Raw genomic sequence first — 20633 nt, forward strand, 5'->3', positions numbered from 1 at the left:
CTCCTTGGGTCATCCCCCTCGGCTCTTGAGGGACAGGGACGATTGTCTTCCCACAGGGTTTCCCAGGTCCTGCTCACGGGGGTGTTCTCGAGACTTCATTAAACTACTTTTGATCCTGTCTGGCATCTGGCCTTTTCTTCACCTCGTCCAGGCCGCGACAATCTACAATTTCATGACTTACAGGTGATGGCATAGCAAAACTGCAAAACTATGAACAGTCGATGGTACAAAATTAGACACAAAATAACATCAAGTTATTGCAGTACAGAATGTCAGTTAAACTGTATTTGAAATATTTTGTAGAATTATGGTGGCCTCGTTACAAGAAGGATGTGGTAACAGAAGAGAGAATACAGAAGAGAATCACCAGATGTTGCCTGGAATGGAGGGTTGCAGTTATAAGGGGAGACTTGATCGACTAGGTTTACCCTCACTGGAAGGTCACAAGCTGTAGGGTCTATAGAGTTTTATAAAATTCTGAGGAGCAGAGATAGGGTTGAGAGTCAGAATATTTTTCACAGGCCAGGGGAATATAGAACCAAAGGGCATAGGTTCAAGGGGAGAGGGGGGAAGTTTAAAGGAGATTTGAGGGGTACATTTTTCACACAGAGAGTGGTCAATGGAGAGGCATCATGGATGGGGTGGGTCAAAAGGGTCTGTTTCTGTGCCGTATGTTTCTGTGATACTAAGATTATGTTCTCTCTTCCAGGTCACAGTTGGAGAAATGTTGCAATGCATCTCAAAATTTTATTGTTACACAAGAAAATTCACCATTGGAAACAAACTTCAGTTATTATGCAGAAACTAAAAGAATTTTTAAAGTTACACCAGATGTTGTAGATTTATTTCCTAAGGTAGGTTATGTTTTATTTTGTGCCTGCATGTGCATGGATTAAAGGAAAATCAAGATGAAAATCGTCAACAGGAATGTATATTATTATTGATTCAAATACTTTCATACACATGTACAGAAGACATGTTGCATTTTTAATATGTTATTTACTGTGGGGGGTGGAGATCTTCATTTTTAACTGTTTTCTTCACCCCAGATTATTAGAACATAGAACAGTACAACACAGAAATTGGACATTAGGCCCACAATGTTTGTGCTGAACATAATGCCAAGCTAAAGCGATTTAATCTGCCTGTACAAGATCCATATCCATCTATTCCCTGTATTTCCATGTGCCCATCTAAAAGTACCCACAGGATAAAATATCTCTACCAGAATACTTCCTGGTCTCTCACTAGCTCTCTGCTGCCGTGGTTCAGCCTGGCACTAGCAATGCTGTAAGACTGGCAACAAATCTTCTTAATTTTTCGCTTTCCATCCTGTACAAGTTACACAGATCATTTGTTTTATACGAGAATGCAATCCGTGTTCAATAGCACTGACTCAAGCAGACTCGCCTGTTCGCTGTTCCAATCCTGAATATTTTACAACGATGTTACTGACGCTATCTACATAAACCCCAACGTCCTCGCCTTGGTTCTGAACATTAGAATAAATCTAGTCACAATCTACTACAACTAGCATTCACATACACAGTTTTTCAAAGAACACCAAAGTGCAGCATCAATTTAGAGGGTGTCCTGGGTTTGTAAACTGCAATGGTAGATCTATCAGGACCTGGAGAGACTTGGTGCTTGTACAGAAGGTTGGGCTGACATTCCACTTTACCCCTCATTAGATTATTGACAGCGTGTCACTGGTCAGAGAGTCTTTAGTCAGAGGGTGGTAAATCTGTGGAATTCATTGCTACAGAAGGATGTGGAGGCCAAGTCCATGGATATTTTTAAGATGGAGTAAGACAGATTCTTTGAATAATAAAGGTGTCAGGGGTTGTGAGGCGAAAGCAGGAGAATGGGGTTGAGAGGGAAAGATAGTTCAGCCATGTTTGAATGCTGGAGTATACTTCGTGGGCCGAATGGCCAAATTCTGCTCCTCGAACTTACGGTCACTGTTAAGAAGTGGAGGAACCTGGTTGACAAAGTTGCAGTCTTTCTCTTGAGACCTTGTGTCCCTTGGCCACTAAAGACAGTAAAAGGGTAAGGCTGTCAGTCTCAGAAGCTTGTAGGCTGGGAGAGGCTAAAATAAGGTAATCTCCATATTGAACCATCACTGATCCTTCAGAAAACACAAAAGATATCAGATCTTCCTATAATGTCATTTAAGTGAGTGTTCTGCTAGAGTACACTGTGCAAAAACAGTGTCACATTCAATAGGTTGAGTAGCTAATCCTGAAACATTCATGTCTAGAACAGCAATGTGTTGCTAGCAGTGTGCCTTGGTAGTTTTCTACAAAAATCCACATCCAGTTTTCCTGGTTCCATTGAGCATTCCAGATCCATCAACAAAATGTTTTTAAGGGATATCTGTGGTTTCATTTTCATTAGCTGTTTGTCTACTGTCCTCATTATTTCCTATACCATCAGCATGTAAAAATTTCCCGCGCAAAATCTTTTACATTTCTGTAAAATAGACAATTTTTAAATGTTGTTTTTGATAACAAGATTGCTCCCCAAACGTTCCAATCACTCAAACTACCAATTTCAAATTCCCAATTTAAATATACCTTAATCACCAATCTCCCCAAATGCCAATTTCTTTCTGAAATGCGGGCATCTTATATCCAGAATAGAGGCACCCACATTTCTAATACCTTAATTTGGATTCCAAATGGTCAGTGTGGAATCCAGGTCTCCCACAAATCGATTTCAAAGGAAAGAAACAATTTAAAAAAACACAGGTATTACAAAACAAAACTCATTGCTTACACTTGCCCCTTTACAACCTTCACAAATAAATAGAAAACTGAGATGAAACAATTAATTTCCATGGTGAAAACTTACAACACCTAATCCAAAGAAAATGACAATGGAAATGAAATGAAAATAAGATGTTGTTTGGCCTGCCCTGTGGTTGAAAATGAAATGGGAATGGAAATGAAATGAAATGAAAATGAGATTAGTAGTTTGGCCTGCCCTGTGCTTGAAACTGAAATGGCAATGGAAATTAAATGAAATGAGATGAGTTGTTTGGCCTGCCCTGTGTTTGAAATTGAAATGGCAATGGAAATGAAATGAAATGAAAATGAGATGAGTTGTTTGGCCTGCCCTGTGTTTGAAATTGAAATGGCAATGGAAATGAAATGAAATGAAAATGAGATGAGTTGTTTCGGAGTGCGGAGCGCTGTGGTGGCGCGTGGCTGCGACCCGACTTCAGAGCTCGGAGGCTTCGGCTGCAGGCCCTGTGGACGGTAACATCGGGAGCTCACGGGTCCCTGGTGGGAGACCGCTTTTCGGAGCTGCCGCAATGGCAAACTTAGCACGCCCGAATCGAGGGGTTTAAATCAACCCGACCCTTACATCGCCCGACATGACTTAAACGGCCGCGGGACTTACCATCACCCCCTGGGGGGCACTAACATCTAACATCAAGAGCCTCGATCAGCTCGATGCAGCAGTTTGGCTGCTTGACTGTGGGAGAGGAATAGGCACAGAGAACAGGGAAGAGATAAGATTGTGTTAATTGTGTGTTTAAGTATTTTTCTTTGATGATGACTGCAGAAAAGCAATTTCGTTTGATCTTATTTTCAAATGACAAAAGATTCTGATTCTGATTCTGATGAAATGAAAATGAGTTGAGTTGTTTGGCCCGCCTTGTGCTTGAAACTGAAATTGCAATGGCAATGGAAATGAAATGAAAATAAAATAAAATGATTTGTTTGGCCTGCCCTGTGCTTCAAATTGAAATGGAAATGAAATGAAATGAGTTGTTTCGCCTGCCTCAAACCACTCATTTCGGCCCACAATGCCCATATTAGCCGAGAAATCAGTCCCTTTTGCCCAAATTACCCGTATTAGCCCAGCAAGTACATTTTGGGCCCAAAATGCCCGTAGCAGGCCAGGAAAAGTCCAGAAAAATGCCTTTCATTGTGATTTCACGCAAACATTTTTTTAAAGAGTCCCTTCACCCATCAGGCCTGTACTTACCGAGGAGGAGTCCCTTCGGTCCATCAGTAAGTATTCCCCCTGCAAGTATTAAACCTCACCCCAGCATTTGTCTCCCTCCCTTCATTGGCTCCCTGTGAGATCCAGGCCAGGATAGACTTTCCTCCTTCATTGCAGTGATCTGCAGAAATAGTGGGAAAATGTCTAAAATAGATTCTCCACCCTCTCCCCCTTCTCTCTCACAGAGTCTCTCACCTGTTTTGGGCAGAATTTCTGGCAGTTTCTGAGCTGCCAGCCCACCAGCCCTGAGTGACTGAGCTGCCAGCCCACCAGCCCTGAGTGACTGAGCTGCCAGTCCACCAGGCCTGAGTGACCGAGCTGCCAGCCCACCAGGCCTGAGTGACTGAGCTGCCAGCCCACCAGCCCTGAGTGACTGAGCTGTCAGCCCACCAGCCATGAGTGACTGAACTGCCAGTCCACCAGGCCTGAGTGATCGAGCTGCCAGCCCACCAGGCCTGAGTGACTGAGCTGCCAGCCCACCAGGCCTGAGTGACTGAGCTGCCAGCCCATCTAGCCTGAGTGATTGAGCTGCCAAGCCCACCAGGCCTGAGTGACTGAGCTGCCAGCCCACCAGGCCTGAGTGACTGAGCTGCCAGCCCACCAGGCCTGAGTGACTGAGCTGCCAGCCCACCAGGCCTGAGTGACTGAGCTGCCAGCCCACCAGGCCTAAGTGACTGAGCTGCCAGCCCACCAGGCCTGAGTGACTGAGCTGCCAGCCCACCAGCCCTGAGTGACTGAACTGCCAGTCCACCAGGCCTGAGTGACCGAGCTGCCAGCCCACCAGGCCTGAGTGACTGAGCTGCCAGCCCACCAGGCCTGAGTGACTGGGCTGCCAGCCCACCTAGCCTGAGTGATTGAGCTGCCAAGCCCACCAGGCCTGAGTGACTGAGCTGCCAGCCCACCAGGCCTGAGAGACTGCGCTGCCAGCCCACCAGGCCTGAGTGACTGAGCTGCCAGCCTACCAGGCCTGAGTGACTGAGCTGCCAGCCCAAGAATCCATTTGTCCCACAATGTCCATACGAGCCCTCTGGAAACCTGTCCCCTTGGCCCATAGCACCTGTACTAGTGCTCCAGAAAGCCCCCCCCCCCCCCCCCCCCCCCCACTGGCCACCAACATTGGAATTGGTGGAGAGGTTGAATATTGCGTTAGGAGACCAGGCCTCCCATGTGAACATGGGACCCAACGGGTCCCACTTTCTCTAGTACAAAATAAAATTACATTGTGCCACATCTTTTGCAACAACTTAACAACTCACAGATAATTCATACTTTAAACCAGTTACTGACTTGGTTCAGCAGTTACCATGGCTAGAACGCAATCATACAAAATTTAAGGAAACATTTAGACCTCGAAGCAAAGGAATGCTTGAAGTTAGACACAAAACGTTGGAGTAGATCAGCAGGACTGGCAGTATCTCTGGATAGAAGGAATGGGTGATGTTTTGGGTCTAGACACTTCTTCAGACTGAGAGCCGGGGAGAGGAAGACACAGAGATGTGGAAGGGTAAGGGGTGAAATGAGAGGTCAAAGGTGACGTAGATCAAGGAAAATGTAGAATAGATCATTAGTTAGGGGAAGTTGAGAACAAGGCATACAAAGATAAAATGTAATCTGGATGAGTTGGAGAACTAGGATGGGGGAGAGATAGTGAGAGAGGGAAAGCAAGGGTTACTTGAAGTTAGAGAAGCCATGATTCATACTGCTGGGTTGAAAGCTGCCCAAGCGACATATGAGGTGCTGTTCCTCCAATTTACATTGCCCAGGACAGAAAGATCAGTTTGGGAATGGGAGTGGAAGTGTTTAGCAACTAGGAGATTAGGTAGGTTTAGGCGGACTGAGCGGAGGTGTTCAGCGATACGATCGCTGAGCCTGCACTTAGTCTTGCCGATATATAGGAGTCCACAGCTGGAACAACGGATACAGTAGATGAGCTTGGAGGAGGTGCAACTGAACCTCTGCCTCACCTGAGCGGACTGTCGGGGTCCTCGGACGGAGTCAAGGGAGGAGGCATAGGAACAGGTGTTACATCTTCTGCGGTTGCAGAGGAAAGTACCTGGGGAGAGGTTTGTTTTGTTGGGAAAGGATGAATTATTCAGTGAGGAGCGGAGGGAATGGTCTCTGCGGAAGGTGGAAAAGGGTGGAGATGGGAAGATGTGACCAGTGTTGGGATCCTGTTGGAGGTGGCATAAATGTCGGAGGATTATGCGCTCTATGCGACGGCTGACCCCTTTACACTATCCACAATACCTGAAGTTATTGATCAAGTTGACCAAAATCAAAGCTTAACATTCCAAACTCTGGTTTATTATTGGGGGCGCCATCTTGGGGCATGGCTGCTAGCTAGCAGCTGTCCGTCTTTTTCACTCTTTTCTTTAATTTTTAGTGAGTTTCAGTGTTTGTTTTTAGGAGGTCTAGACTTTTTTATGTGGGGGGGGGGGGGGGGGGAGGGGGAAACTACTTTCTAGTTCCCTACCTGGTCGGAGAGGCAGCTTTTCACCGGGCTGCACCGTCGACCCGTCCTCGTGGCCTACCAGCGGGCCTGGAGCGGTGTTTTCCCGAGGGGACCGCCCAGCACCTCGGCTTCGGCGGCGGCACAGTGCTGGAACGCTATCGCGGAGCGGAGCGGGCGATGCCTTGCCTGGGTCGCCGCGCTGGAGCTCCGATGAGCTGAAGACCGCCGATAAAAACATCGCGGATCTGCGGGTCTGCGGAGCGGGCAGCTGCGGGCGGCAGCGCTGACTTCAACATCTGGAGCCTGGGATCTCTCGATGAGATCGCCAGTGGTGGAGCTCCAACCGTCGCGGCCTTGTCGGCTTCGGAAGCCGCGGTCTCCGGTAAGGAAGCGGCCATTCCAGGTGCCCCTAGCCGCTGAGAGGACTCTCCCGATGCCGGAGCACCATCTCCCGGCGAGAACGGCCTGGAACATCGGGCCTCCGTAGAGGCAACTGTGGAGGCCTCAATTGGCCCGACTATGGGTGAACTGGGGATGGGGACTGGACATTGTGCCTTCCCCTATAATGGTAACCATTGTGGGGGGATGTTTCTATGTTAAAGATCCTTATTGTTCCGTTTCCAAGATGGCTGCCGGAAGGGAGAGTGAACTATGGCGCGATTAGCTGCCGCTGCTCTCTCTTTGAATTGTGTCTTTGAATTGTGTCTTTGAATTGTGTATTGTTGATGTCTTCACTATTTTTTTTTTTTTAATTTTGTCGTTATTTTTTGTTTTGTTTCATTCCGCTTACATGTTTTGTATCAGCAAGATGGATTCAACAGTGGCTAAATGGGAGATGCCAGAGAGTAATGGTGGATGGTTGTTTGTCAGGTTGGAGGGCAGTGACGAGTGGGGTGCCACAGGGATCTGTGTTGGGTCCACTGTTGTTTGTCATGTACATCAATGATCTGGACGATGGTGTGGTAAATTGGATTAGTAAGTATGCAGATGATACTATGATAGGTGGGGTTGCGGGTAATGAAGTAGAGTTTCAAAGTCTACAGAGAGATTTATGCCAGTTGGAAGAGTGGGCTGAAAGATGGCAGATGGAGTTTAATGCTGATAAGTGTGAGGTGCTACATCTTGGCAGGACAAATCAAAATAGGACGTACATGGTAAATGGTAGGGAATTGAAGAATGTAGGTGAACAGAGGGATCTGGGAATAACTGTGCACAGTTCCCTGAAAGTGGAATCTCATGTAGATAGGGTGGTAAAGAAAGCTTTTGGTGTGCTGGCCTTTATAAATCAGAGCATTGAGTATAGAAGTTGGGATGTAATGTAAAATTGTACAAGGCATTGGTGAGGCCAATTCTGGAGTATGGTGTACAATTTTGGTCGCCTAATTATAGGAAGGATGTCAACAAAATAGAGAGAGTACAGAGGAGATTTACTAGAATGTTGCCTGGGTTTCAGCAACTAAGTTACAGAGAAAGGTTGAACAAGTTAGGGCTTTATTCTTTGGAGCGCAGAAGGTTAAGGGGGGACTTGATAGAGGTTTTTTAAATGATGAGAGGGATAGACAGAGTTGACGTGGAAAAGCTTTTCCCACTGAGAGTAGGGAAGATTCAAACAAGGGGACATGACTTGAGAATTAAGGGACTGAAGTTTAGGGGTAACATGAGGGGGAACTTCTTTACTCAGAGAGTGGTAGCTGTGTGGAATGAGCTTCCAGTGAAGGTGGTGGAGGCAGGTTCGTTTTTATCATTTAAAAATAAATTGGATAGTTATATGGATGGGAAAGGAATGGAGGGTTATGGTCTGAGCGCAGGTATATGGGACTAGGGGAGATTATGTTTTCGGCACGGACTAGAAGGGTCGAGATGGCCTGTTTCCGTGCTGTAATTGTTATATGGTTATATTATATGGTTATATTCTGTTTACTAAATTTTGTGAGGTGTTCTTGAGACTCTTGAAAGGCGCCCATAAATAAAATGTATTATTATTATTATTATTATTATTATTATATGACTCAGATTATAAAAGCTATTAGTTGTACAGTGTGTCTGCTGATTGATGTGTGCACCGTTGAAGTTGTGCCCATGCATCTTATTCAGCAGGGGAGTGAAACAGATGGGTCAGCAAATTACAAATTGTATGGGTTTGCAGAGAATTGATGGAGTTAGTTTAAAAAATAATGTTAATTGCTTGAAAACATATCTGCTGAAAACAGTAACAAAGATCAGCTTGTAAACTTAAGGTTACTGATTAGAACTTAGCCAGAACTGTGAACGATAATCCCTTCATGATAGGAATGTGTTTGATATATCCTAAGCACCCCGTAAAGATATAGAAGCCTGGATTTCACTTGTGTGTTCAGAGTGTGTAAAGTTATTATTGTCATAGAACGATACTACGTGGAAACAGGCCATTTGGCCCAATTTGCCCACACCGACCAACATGTCCTATCTACACTAGTCCCATCTGCTTCCATTTGGCCCATATTCCTCTAAACCCGTCCTATCCATGATAGTTTCCTCTCTAGTTTCCCACAGTGTTCTCGGATATATCTGATCCATTCCAGGAGGTTTGTCTACCTTATACAAAATGCAGGAGTAATGCAGCAGGTCAGGCAGGATCAATGAAAAATATGGATAGGCAATGTTTCAGCCAGGACCCTTTTTAGAATCTAAATTCATTTTTAGAATCTGTTTGAACCAACTCTATCTTCATGATCTACAAATGTTTTAAAGTTTACTAAAGTTTGCGTGACCAGATTCTGACCTAAATTTCTCAACCACATACAAATTCCGTCAGTCACCTTTTCTGTGAGAATCCTTTGTATGCCATTAGTCATGCATTCTGTTCAAAAGGGAACTGCAGATGCTGGAATATCGAAGGTACACAAAATTGCTGGGGAAACTCAGCGGGTGCAGCAGCATCTATGGAGCGAAGGAAATAGGCGACGTTTCGGGCCGAAACCCTTCTTCAGACTCATGCATTCTTCCTTGCCCCATATCATCAGATCTGAAGGTGGCTTCTTGTTTGGTTTCACAATGTATTATTTTAAGACACAGCTCCCCAACCACACGAACTTGGAGTGTTAGAATTCTGTCCTTTGAATATACTTTTTGCTCTGGAACATGTTGGTTTAATAATTGGCAAGTGGGCTTCATTTCCTTGACAATAGTTTCCAGCATTTTATGATGACGAACCTTCTGCTAAGCAGCCTACAGTTTTGTAGTGTCGAAAACGCTACAAACACTAACTAAACTAAGAACTGAGTTGTCTTGGTTGCACTAAGGGCTATTGGTGAAATAATGTTTTTTTTAATTTATTGATTTATTATTATTATGTTATCTATGTTTAATGTGTTTATAGGCCTGCTATGGGAATGCAAGTAAGAATTTCATTATTCTGTGATGCGTATATGGGACAATTAAATATTATAACTTTTGACCCCCGCTTTCCATATTCTGCCTTTCTTACTGCCTTTGGTTTCCTAAACTTTCTCAGAATTTTTTGGTGGAGGCATGTTCTCTGAATAATTTAAAGAGAGAGCTTGATAGGACTTAAAGATAGCAGAGTCAGGGGATATGGGGAGAAGGCAGGAATGGGCTACTGATTGTGGATGATCAGCCATGATCACATTGAATGGCGGTGCTGGCTCGAAGGGTCGAATGGCCTACTCCTGCACCTATTGCCTAATTTAGGGAATTTTGAAAGATCACCAACAATAAATCCACCATATTTGCAAAATTCTCTTTTAAGACCTACATTCAGGACCTGGAAATCTGGGCACTTTTAATCTCATTCATTTTAACATTTAGGTTTTCAAGTGTATGATTATTTAGTCCCTAATTTTTGCCGAAAATCATTATTATTTCTCAGATGCTTTTAATATCTTTGAGCACAAATGCAAATATAAAATATTGTTTGAAGATTTTGTTATTTCATTTCCATTGGAAAAGTCCAGAAAAAGTGCCTTTCACTGAGATTTCACTCAGATATCTTTTTAAAAGAGCCCCTTCGGCACATCAGGCCTATACTAGTTCAGGAGGAATCCCTTCAGCCCATCAGTAAGTATTCCCCCTGCAAGTATTAAACCTCACGCCAGTATTTTTCTCTCTCCCCTCATTGGCTCCCTGTGAGATCCAGGCCAGGATAGTCTTTTCTCCTTCATTGCTGTGATGTGCAGAAAAAGATGAAAAATGTCTAAAATTGATTCTCCACTCTCTCCCCCTTCTCTCTCACAGTCTCTCACCTGTTTTGGGCAGAACTTGTGGCAGTTTGAGTTGCCAGACCACCAAGCTTGAGCGACTCAAACGTGTGTTTCCAAACCAGAAACCTTGGTTCAATGGAAACATAAAACAGAAGATCAGGAAAAGGCAGGAAGCTTTTAAGTCAGGAGATCAAAGGGAGTACAAGAAAGCCCGGTACAAGCTACAGAAGTCCATCAGAGCTGCAAAGAGGGCTTATTCCCCAAAACTTGAAAGCTTTTACCTAAGTAACAACACACGCAGTATGTGGCAGGGAATCCAAGCAGTCACAAACTATAAGAAAACAGTACCAACCACAGACCCCCAGGATGTCACCCTCCCAGACAGCCTTAATACCTTCTACACCAGGTTTGACAGACTGAACACAGACACCCCCTCAAAAGCCCCATGCAACCCTACGGACACTGTTTTTCAGGTGACACCCGTACAGGTCCTGAAAGCTCTGAGGCAGGTGAACCCCCACAAGGCTGTGGGACCAGATGGCGTCCCTCCTAAAGTTCTGAAGGCCTGTGCAGAACAACTCACGGGAGTGTATGTAGACATCTTCAATCTGTCTTTAAACCAAGCAGTGGTCCCCCGTATTTTTAAATATTCCACCATTGTACCAGTTCCAAAAAAAACAAACCCATCCACCCTGAATGACTTCAGGCCAGTGGCACTCACGCCAGTTGCCATGAAGTGTCTAGAAAAACTGGTTCTCACACACATCAATCACATGGTCCCGGGCACGATCGACCCACTCCAGTTCGCCTACCGCCCCAACCGCTCAGTGGACGACGCAGTGGCCATTGCTCTACACCACATCCTGCAACACCTGGACAGCAGAGGAACATACGTCAGAACGCTGTTCCTGGATTATAGCTCGGCCTTTAACACCATTCGCCCGGGCAGGCTGACTGAGAAGCTGACAGACCTCGGCGTCCCGACTCCCACCTGCAACTGGATCTTAGATTTCCTGACTGAAAGACCACAGGTGGTGAGGATGGGAAGGAGGGTGTCTGCAGAGCTCACCGTCAGCACAGGATCACCACAAGGCTGCTGTCTCAGTCCCAAACTTTTCACCCTGTACACACACGACTGTGTCTCCACCCAGGAAAATACCATCATTATTAAGTATGCGGATGATACCACCATCCTGGGCCTCGTCAAGGGGGGGGACGAGTCGGGCTACAGGAGTCTGGTGAACGACATTCTTGCCTATGGTGAGGTGAACGACCTAAGCCTCAACACAGACAAGACAAGAGAAATAATAATGGACTTCAGAAAAAATCCACCCCCCCTGCAGCCCCTCATCATCAAGGGGACTGTGGTGGAGAGGGCTGACAGTTACAGATACCTGGGACTACAAGTAACATCAGATCTGAACTGGACTTTGAACACTGCAGCCACAGTGAAAAAAGCCCAGCAGAGACTGTACTTCATCAGGCTGCTCAGAAAAGCTGGTCTGCACTGTCGCCCTCTCACCCAGGTCTACAAAGGACTGGTAGAGAGCATCCTCACCACAGGCATCACGGTGTGGTATGGAAACACCACACAGATAGAGAGGAAGGCTCTGCAAAGAGTCATAAAGACTGCAGAGAGGATCATCAGAACTGAACTCCCCTCCATGGACACAATCTACACACAGCGCTGTCAAAAAAGAGCAGGGAGAATCATTAGAGACACACTACATCCAGCTCACTCCCTGCTCAAACACAAAAACTGCACATACAACCTCAGGCACAGACGAGCGGACAGTATCGCCACAAATAGAACACGCTTTTTTAAGAGCTTCTTCCCTGCAACAGTGAGACTCTTGGCCAAAACACAACAAAATGAACTGATGTCCTGATATAGTGTTTGTGCAAGCTACAATGCTCTATGTGTCTTCTGTGTGTCTTTTTAAATTTTTTTTAAATTTTTAGTTTTTAATTTTAATTTTTAACGTAACTTGAGTCTCTGAATAGCCGCACAAGAGTTCCTATGTGTGTAAGCACAAATGGCAAATAAAGTTTTTGGCCTTTGACCTTTGACCTTTGAGCTGCCAGCCCACCAGGCCTGCGTGACTGAGCTGCCAGGCCTGAGTGACTGATCTGCCAGCCCACCAGGCCTGAGTGACTGAGCTGCCAGCCCACCAGACCTGAGTGACTGAGCTGCCAGGCTTGAGCGACTGAGCTGCCAGCCCACCAGGCCTGAGTGACTGAGCTGCCAGCCCACCAGACTTGAGTGATTGAGCTGCCAGCCCACCAGGCCTGAGTGAGTGAGCTACCAGCCCACCAGGCCTGAGTGACTGCCAGCCCAAGAATCCATTTGGCCCACAATGTCCATACTAGCCCTCTGGAAAACATTCCCTTCGGCCCACAACATCCATACTAGCACCCCGCCCCCCACACACACACTGGCCACCAATATTGGAATTGGTGGATAGATGGAATATTGTGTTGGAGGACCAGCCCTCCCGTGTGAACATGGGACCCAACGGGTCCCAGTTAGGCTAGTTAATAAGTTCGAGGGGCAGAATTAGGCCATTTGGCCCATCAAGTCTACTCTGCCATTCAATCATGGCGGATCTATTGTTTCCTCTCAATCTCATTCTCCTGCCTTCTCCCCATGACCCTTGACACCCTTACTAATTAAACTCAGCAGGTTAGTTAAGACTAGTGGGAGAACTGTGAAGTGGAAGGAGATGGAAAGAGACAGCAAGTTAGAGAAGTAAATGTTCATACCGCTGGGGGGTAAACTACCCAAGCGAAATAAGAGGTGCTCATCCTCCAATTTGCGCTGGGCCTCACTCTGACAATGGAGGAGGCCTAGGACAGAAAGGTCAGATTGGGAATGGGGGGGGAGTTGAAGTGCTGGGCCACCGGGAGATCAGCTTGGTTGAGATGGACTGAGCGGAGGTGTTCAGCGAAACGATCGCCGAGCCTGTGCATTGTCTCGCCAATGTAGAGAAGTTGACACCTGGAACTGCGGATTCAGTAGATGAGGTTGGAGGAGGTGCAAGTGAACCTCTGCCTCACCGGGAAAGACTGTTTGGGTCCTTGGATAGAGTCGAGGGGGTTGGTAAAGGGACAGGTGTTGCATGTCCTGCGGTTGCTGGGGAAAGTACCTGGGGAGCGGGTGGTTTGGGTGGGATGGGACGAGTTGACCAGGGAGTTGCGGAGGGAACGGTCTCTGCAGAAAGCAGAAAGGGATGGAGATGGGAAGATGTGGCCAGTAGTTGGAGTTGGCGAAAATGTTGGAGGATTACCTCCTCCAACCTCATTTATTGCATCCGCTGTTCCACGATCTCAGGGAGACATGCAGTCTCCACAAAGACAGCAACATCAAGATTGCATCCAGGTCTTTGGAGCAGCAATGCTGAAACTTTACCGGCTGCATCACTGAGCCATGCCAAATCTATCAGGAGAATAAAGCCACCGTGTTTATTACCGTACCTTCCCATTACCTTTCACCCAGAGAGTTGTGAATCTGTAGAATTCTCTGCCACAGATGGCAGTAGAGGCCTATTCGCTGGATGCTTTCAAGAGAGTTAGATATAGCTCTTAGGGCTAATGGAATTAAAGGATAAGGGGAGATGACAAGAAGGCTCTGCAGAGAGTAGTGCGTTCGGCCGAATGCACTATGGGAACTTCACTTACCCCCCTGCAGGAACTATACATCAGGAGGTGCAACTCCAGAGCCAATAAAATCATGGGAGACCCCTTCCACCACTGCAACGGATTGTTCCAGCTGCTACGGTCAGGTAAACGCCTCCGTTGCCATGCTGTGAGAACAGACAGGTTGAGAAGGAGTTTCTTTTCAGAGGCCATTAAGACTGTAAACTCCTATCTCACCAGGGACTAACTTTGAATGTACCACTCTACTGCTTTTTTTAAAATAGGTTTTTTTCCCTTTTTCCTTCCGCCCACAGTATTTAATATGTAAAAGAATATGTGATTCTGTTCCATTCTGTTTGTAGTTTGTTTGGTTGTTTGTTTGTTTGTCTTTTTGCACAAAGTCCGCGAGCATTGCCACTTTTCATTTCACTGCACATCTCGTATGTGTATGTGACGAATAAACTTGACTTGACTTGACTTGAGAAAGCAGGAACTGATTTAGGATTATCATATTGAATGGCGGCGCTGGCTTGAAGGGCAGCATGGCCTACTCCCGCACCTATTTTCTATGTTTTCTTACAAGCCCCACTTTTTTTTCATTTGTACTCTGCCTTTCAGTGACTATTGTGAGGGAACAACAGGCCAGAACCATCAGTGAATTATTTCCCTTATTATCTCTGTCCAAACTACCTCTAAGTGTTGATAATTGAACCCAAGATCATTTCTCATGCATGTACTGCTCTCATTCTTCAACAACAGTTATCTGACATCCTTTCCCTTTCTTCTGAAATGTCAAGTAGCCCAGAATATTCAGTTCATAGCTTTAGTGGGTAGACCTGATCCTATCAACAAAAAATGTGTCATTGGAGGAAATTACAACATCTGTCAAAGGGCAGTTTCATGCTTGGTGGCAGAACATTTTAAGAGCAAGTTTCCACGAGTCAGCAACAAGAGCAAATGATTGACAAAAAAGTGGTCTGGCTAAAACATGCAATTTCTTGAGTTTTTATTGCGTTAGCTTAGCTTAGTTTAGAGACACACCGTGGAAAAAGGCAACTTCGGCTCACTGAGTCTGCTCCGACCAGCGAACACTATCCTCTACACACTAGGGACAATTTACAATTTCACCATGCCAATTAACCTGCAAATCTGGAAGCCTTTGGCGTGTGGGAGGAAACCGGATCACCTGGAGAAAACCTACGCAGGTCATGGGGAGAACGTACAAATTCCATACAGACAGTACCCATAGTCAGGATCAAACCTGGGTCTCTGGTGCTGTAAGGCAGCAACTCTACCACTGTGCCACATGTTTTGAGGTCGTATAGATCAGTAGTGGGTCCTTCAGCTGAACAACTCCATGTGCGGCTTTTGGCCCATCTCCACGAATCCCATTTGCCCACATTAGGCCCACGTCCTTCTGTACCTTGCCTATATAATGGCCTGGCTAATTCCCAAACTTTTCACCCTGTACACACACGACTGTGTCTCCACCCAGGAAAATACCATCATTATTAAGTATGCGGATGATACCACCATCCTGGGCCTCGTCAAGGGGGGGGACGAGTCGGGCTACAGGAGTCTGGTGAACGACATTCTTGCCTATGGTGAGGTGAACGACCTAAGCCTCAACACAGACAAGACAAGAGAAATAATAATGGACTTCAGAAAAAATCCACCCCCCCTGCAGCCCCTCATCATCAAGGGGACTGTGGTGGAGAGGGCTGACAGTTACAGATACCTGGGACTACAAGTAACATCAGATCTGAACTGGACTTTGAACACTGCAGCCACAGTGAAAAAAGCCCAGCAGAGACTGTACTTCATCAGGCTGCTCAGAAAAGCTGGTCTGCACTGTCGCCCTCTCACCCAGGTCTACAAAGGACTGGTAGAGAGCATCCTCACCACAGGCATCACGGTGTGGTATGGAAACACCACACAGATAGAGAGGAAGGCTCTGCAAAGAGTCATAAAGACTGCAGAGAGGATCATCAGAACTGAACTCCCCTCCATGGACACAATCTACACACAGCGCTGTCAAAAAAGAGCAGGGAGAATCATTAGAGACACACTACATCCAGCTCACTCCCTGCTCAAACACAAAAACTGCACATACAACCTCAGGCACAGACGAGCGGACAGTATCGCCACAAATAGAACACGCTTTTTTAAGAGCTTCTTCCCTGCAACAGTGAGACTCTTGGCCAAAACACAACAAAATGAACTGATGTCCTGATATAGTGTTTGTGCAAGCTACAATGCTCTATGTGTCTTCTGTGTGTCTTTTTAAATTTTTTTTAAATTTTTAGTTTTTAATTTTAATTTTTAACGTAACTTGAGTCTCTGAATAGCCGCACAAGAGTTCCTATGTGTGTAAGCACAAATGGCAAATAAAGTTTTTGGCCTTTGACCTTTGACCTTTGAGCTGCCAGCCCACCAGGCCTGCGTGACTGAGCTGCCAGGCCTGAGTGACTGATCTGCCAGCCCACCAGGCCTGAGTGACTGAGCTGCCAGCCCACCAGACCTGAGTGACTGAGCTGCCAGGCTTGAGCGACTGAGCTGCCAGCCCACCAGGCCTGAGTGACTGAGCTGCCAGCCCACCAGACTTGAGTGATTGAGCTGCCAGCCCACCAGGCCTGAGTGAGTGAGCTACCAGCCCACCAGGCCTGAGTGACTGCCAGCCCAAGAATCCATTTGGCCCACAATGTCCATACTAGCCCTCTGGAAAACATTCCCTTCGGCCCACAACATCCATACTAGCACCCCGCCCCCCACACACACACTGGCCACCAATATTGGAATTGGTGGATAGATGGAATATTGTGTTGGAGGACCAGCCCTCCCGTGTGAACATGGGACCCAACGGGTCCCAGTTAGGCTAGTTAATAAGTTCGAGGGGCAGAATTAGGCCATTTGGCCCATCAAGTCTACTCTGCCATTCAATCATGGCGGATCTATTGTTTCCTCTCAATCTCATTCTCCTGCCTTCTCCCCATGACCCTTGACACCCTTACTAATTAAACTCAGCAGGTTAGTTAAGACTAGTGGGAGAACTGTGAAGTGGAAGGAGATGGAAAGAGACAGCAAGTTAGAGAAGTAAATGTTCATACCGCTGGGGGGTAAACTACCCAAGCGAAATAAGAGGTGCTCATCCTCCAATTTGCGCTGGGCCTCACTCTGACAATGGAGGAGGCCTAGGACAGAAAGGTCAGATTGGGAATGGGGGGGGAGTTGAAGTGCTGGGCCACCGGGAGATCAGCTTGGTTGAGATGGACTGAGCGGAGGTGTTCAGCGAAACGATCGCCGAGCCTGTGCATTGTCTCGCCAATGTAGAGAAGTTGACACCTGGAACTGCGGATTCAGTAGATGAGGTTGGAGGAGGTGCAAGTGAACCTCTGCCTCACCGGGAAAGACTGTTTGGGTCCTTGGATAGAGTCGAGGGGGTTGGTAAAGGGACAGGTGTTGCATGTCCTGCGGTTGCTGGGGAAAGTACCTGGGGAGCGGGTGGTTTGGGTGGGATGGGACGAGTTGACCAGGGAGTTGCGGAGGGAACGGTCTCTGCAGAAAGCAGAAAGGGATGGAGATGGGAAGATGTGGCCAGTAGTTGGAGTTGGCGAAAATGTTGGAGGATTACCTCCTCCAACCTCATTTATTGCATCCGCTGTTCCACGATCTCAGGGAGACATGCAGTCTCCACAAAGACAGCAACATCAAGATTGCATCCAGGTCTTTGGAGCAGCAATGCTGAAACTTTACCGGCTGCATCACTGAGCCATGCCAAATCTATCAGGAGAATAAAGCCACCGTGTTTATTACCGTACCTTCCCATTACCTTTCACCCAGAGAGTTGTGAATCTGTAGAATTCTCTGCCACAGATGGCAGTAGAGGCCTATTCGCTGGATGCTTTCAAGAGAGTTAGATATAGCTCTTAGGGCTAATGGAATTAAAGGATAAGGGGAGATGACAAGAAGGCTCTGCAGAGAGTAGTGCGTTCGGCCGAATGCACTATGGGAACTTCACTTACCCCCCTGCAGGAACTATACATCAGGAGGTGCAACTCCAGAGCCAATAAAATCATGGGAGACCCCTTCCACCACTGCAACGGATTGTTCCAGCTGCTACGGTCAGGTAAACGCCTCCGTTGCCATGCTGTGAGAACAGACAGGTTGAGAAGGAGTTTCTTTTCAGAGGCCATTAAGACTGTAAACTCCTATCTCACCAGGGACTAACTTTGAATGTACCACTCTACTGCTTTTTTTAAAATAGGTTTTTTTCCCTTTTTCCTTCCGCCCACAGTATTTAATATGTAAAAGAATATGTGATTCTGTTCCATTCTGTTTGTAGTTTGTTTGGTTGTTTGTTTGTTTGTCTTTTTGCACAAAGTCCGCGAGCATTGCCACTTTTCATTTCACTGCACATCTCGTATGTGTATGTGACGAATAAACTTGACTTGACTTGACTTGAGAAAGCAGGAACTGATTTAGGATTATCATATTGAATGGCGGCGCTGGCTTGAAGGGCAGCATGGCCTACTCCCGCACCTATTTTCTATGTTTTCTTACAAGCCCCACTTTTTTTTCATTTGTACTCTGCCTTTCAGTGACTATTGTGAGGGAACAACAGGCCAGAACCATCAGTGAATTATTTCCCTTATTATCTCTGTCCAAACTACCTCTAAGTGTTGATAATTGAACCCAAGATCATTTCTCATGCATGTACTGCTCTCATTCTTCAACAACAGTTATCTGACATCCTTTCCCTTTCTTCTGAAATGTCAAGTAGCCCAGAATATTCAGTTCATAGCTTTAGTGGGTAGACCTGATCCTATCAACAAAAAATGTGTCATTGGAGGAAATTACAACATCTGTCAAAGGGCAGTTTCATGCTTGGTGGCAGAACATTTTAAGAGCAAGTTTCCACGAGTCAGCAACAAGAGCAAATGATTGACAAAAAAGTGGTCTGGCTAAAACATGCAATTTCTTGAGTTTTTATTGCGTTAGCTTAGCTTAGTTTAGAGACACACCGTGGAAAAAGGCAACTTCGGCTCACTGAGTCTGCTCCGACCAGCGAACACTATCCTCTACACACTAGGGACAATTTACAATTTCACCATGCCAATTAACCTGCAAATCTGGAAGCCTTTGGCGTGTGGGAGGAAACCGGATCACCTGGAGAAAACCTACGCAGGTCATGGGGAGAACGTACAAATTCCATACAGACAGTACCCATAGTCAGGATCAAACCTGGGTCTCTGGTGCTGTAAGGCAGCAACTCTACCACTGTGCCACATGTTTTGAGGTCGTATAGATCAGTAGTGGGTCCTTCAGCTGAACAACTCCATGTGCGGCTTTTGGCCCATCTCCACGAATCCCATTTGCCCACATTAGGCCCACGTCCTTCTGTACCTTGCCTATATAATGGCCTGGCTAAATGTCTCCTAAACATGATGATTGTATATGACCACTTCACCTCCCCTAGCAATGTGTTCCATATATCAACCACTCTCTGGGTAAAACCTTTCCACTTAATCCCATTTAAAACACTTCTCTCTCACCTGAAAGCTATGTCCTATTCTTTTTTGCTACCAGTAACGTGGGAAAAATATTATGACTTTCGATGCTTCATAATTTTATATATACCTTTATAAGGATTGCACAGTGGTGCAGCCAGTAGAGCTGCTGCCTCACAGCATCAGAAACCCAAGTTCCCCCTGAACTCAGGTGCTCTTGGGTATGTGGTGTTTGCTGTGTGTGGTGTTTGCACTGTTACTGTGTGGATTTCCTCTGTGCTCTGGTTTCCTCCCATGTTTCTGTCCCAAAGATGTGCAGGTTTGTAGGTTAATTGGCCTCTGTAAATTGCCGCTGGTATGTAGGGAGTGGATAAGAAGGTGGGATAACAGAACTAGTGTGAACGGATGGACTCAGTGAACCGATGGGCCTGTTTCCATGCTGTCTCAATCAATCAATGTTAGCATTTATTTTGATAGGACTAGAATATAAAAACGGGAATTTAATGCTGAGATTTTTAAGGCACTGATCAGACCGCATTTGGAGTATTGCCAGCAGTTTTTGGCCCCATATCTGAGGAAGGATGTTCTGGCATTAGAGAGGGTCCAGAGAGGTTTACGAGAATGATTCCGGGGATGATTGGGTTAATGCAAGATGAGCTTTTGACAGCACTAGGACTGAACTTGCTGGAGTTTAGTTCAGTCTGGATTGAATAGCAGAGTTCAATGGTCTGAATGGTCTAATTCTATTCTTATGACATGAACCTATCACTCAATGAATCCATCAATTCCATCAATCTATTGGGTCATCCCTCAGACTAGTTTGAT

The 20633-nt window shown here is 46.1% G+C and overlaps 1 protein-coding gene across 1 annotated transcript in view; it reads left to right on the forward strand.

Moving 5' to 3' along the window:
• LOC116966926 (alpha-2,8-sialyltransferase 8F-like) overlaps window positions 1–20633 on the forward strand; it is a 124596-nt gene that overhangs the window by 59328 nt on the left and 44635 nt on the right. Inside the window, exon 4 of the mRNA XM_033013309.1 lies at window positions 710–854. Within this exon, the coding sequence (XP_032869200.1) occupies window positions 710–854 (145 nt within the window). The remainder of the gene's footprint in view (window positions 1–709; window positions 855–20633) is intronic.

Source organism: Amblyraja radiata, chromosome 2, assembly GCF_010909765.2.
Source record: "Amblyraja radiata isolate CabotCenter1 chromosome 2, sAmbRad1.1.pri, whole genome shotgun sequence".
NCBI classification, from domain to species: domain Eukaryota; kingdom Metazoa; phylum Chordata; class Chondrichthyes; order Rajiformes; family Rajidae; genus Amblyraja; species Amblyraja radiata.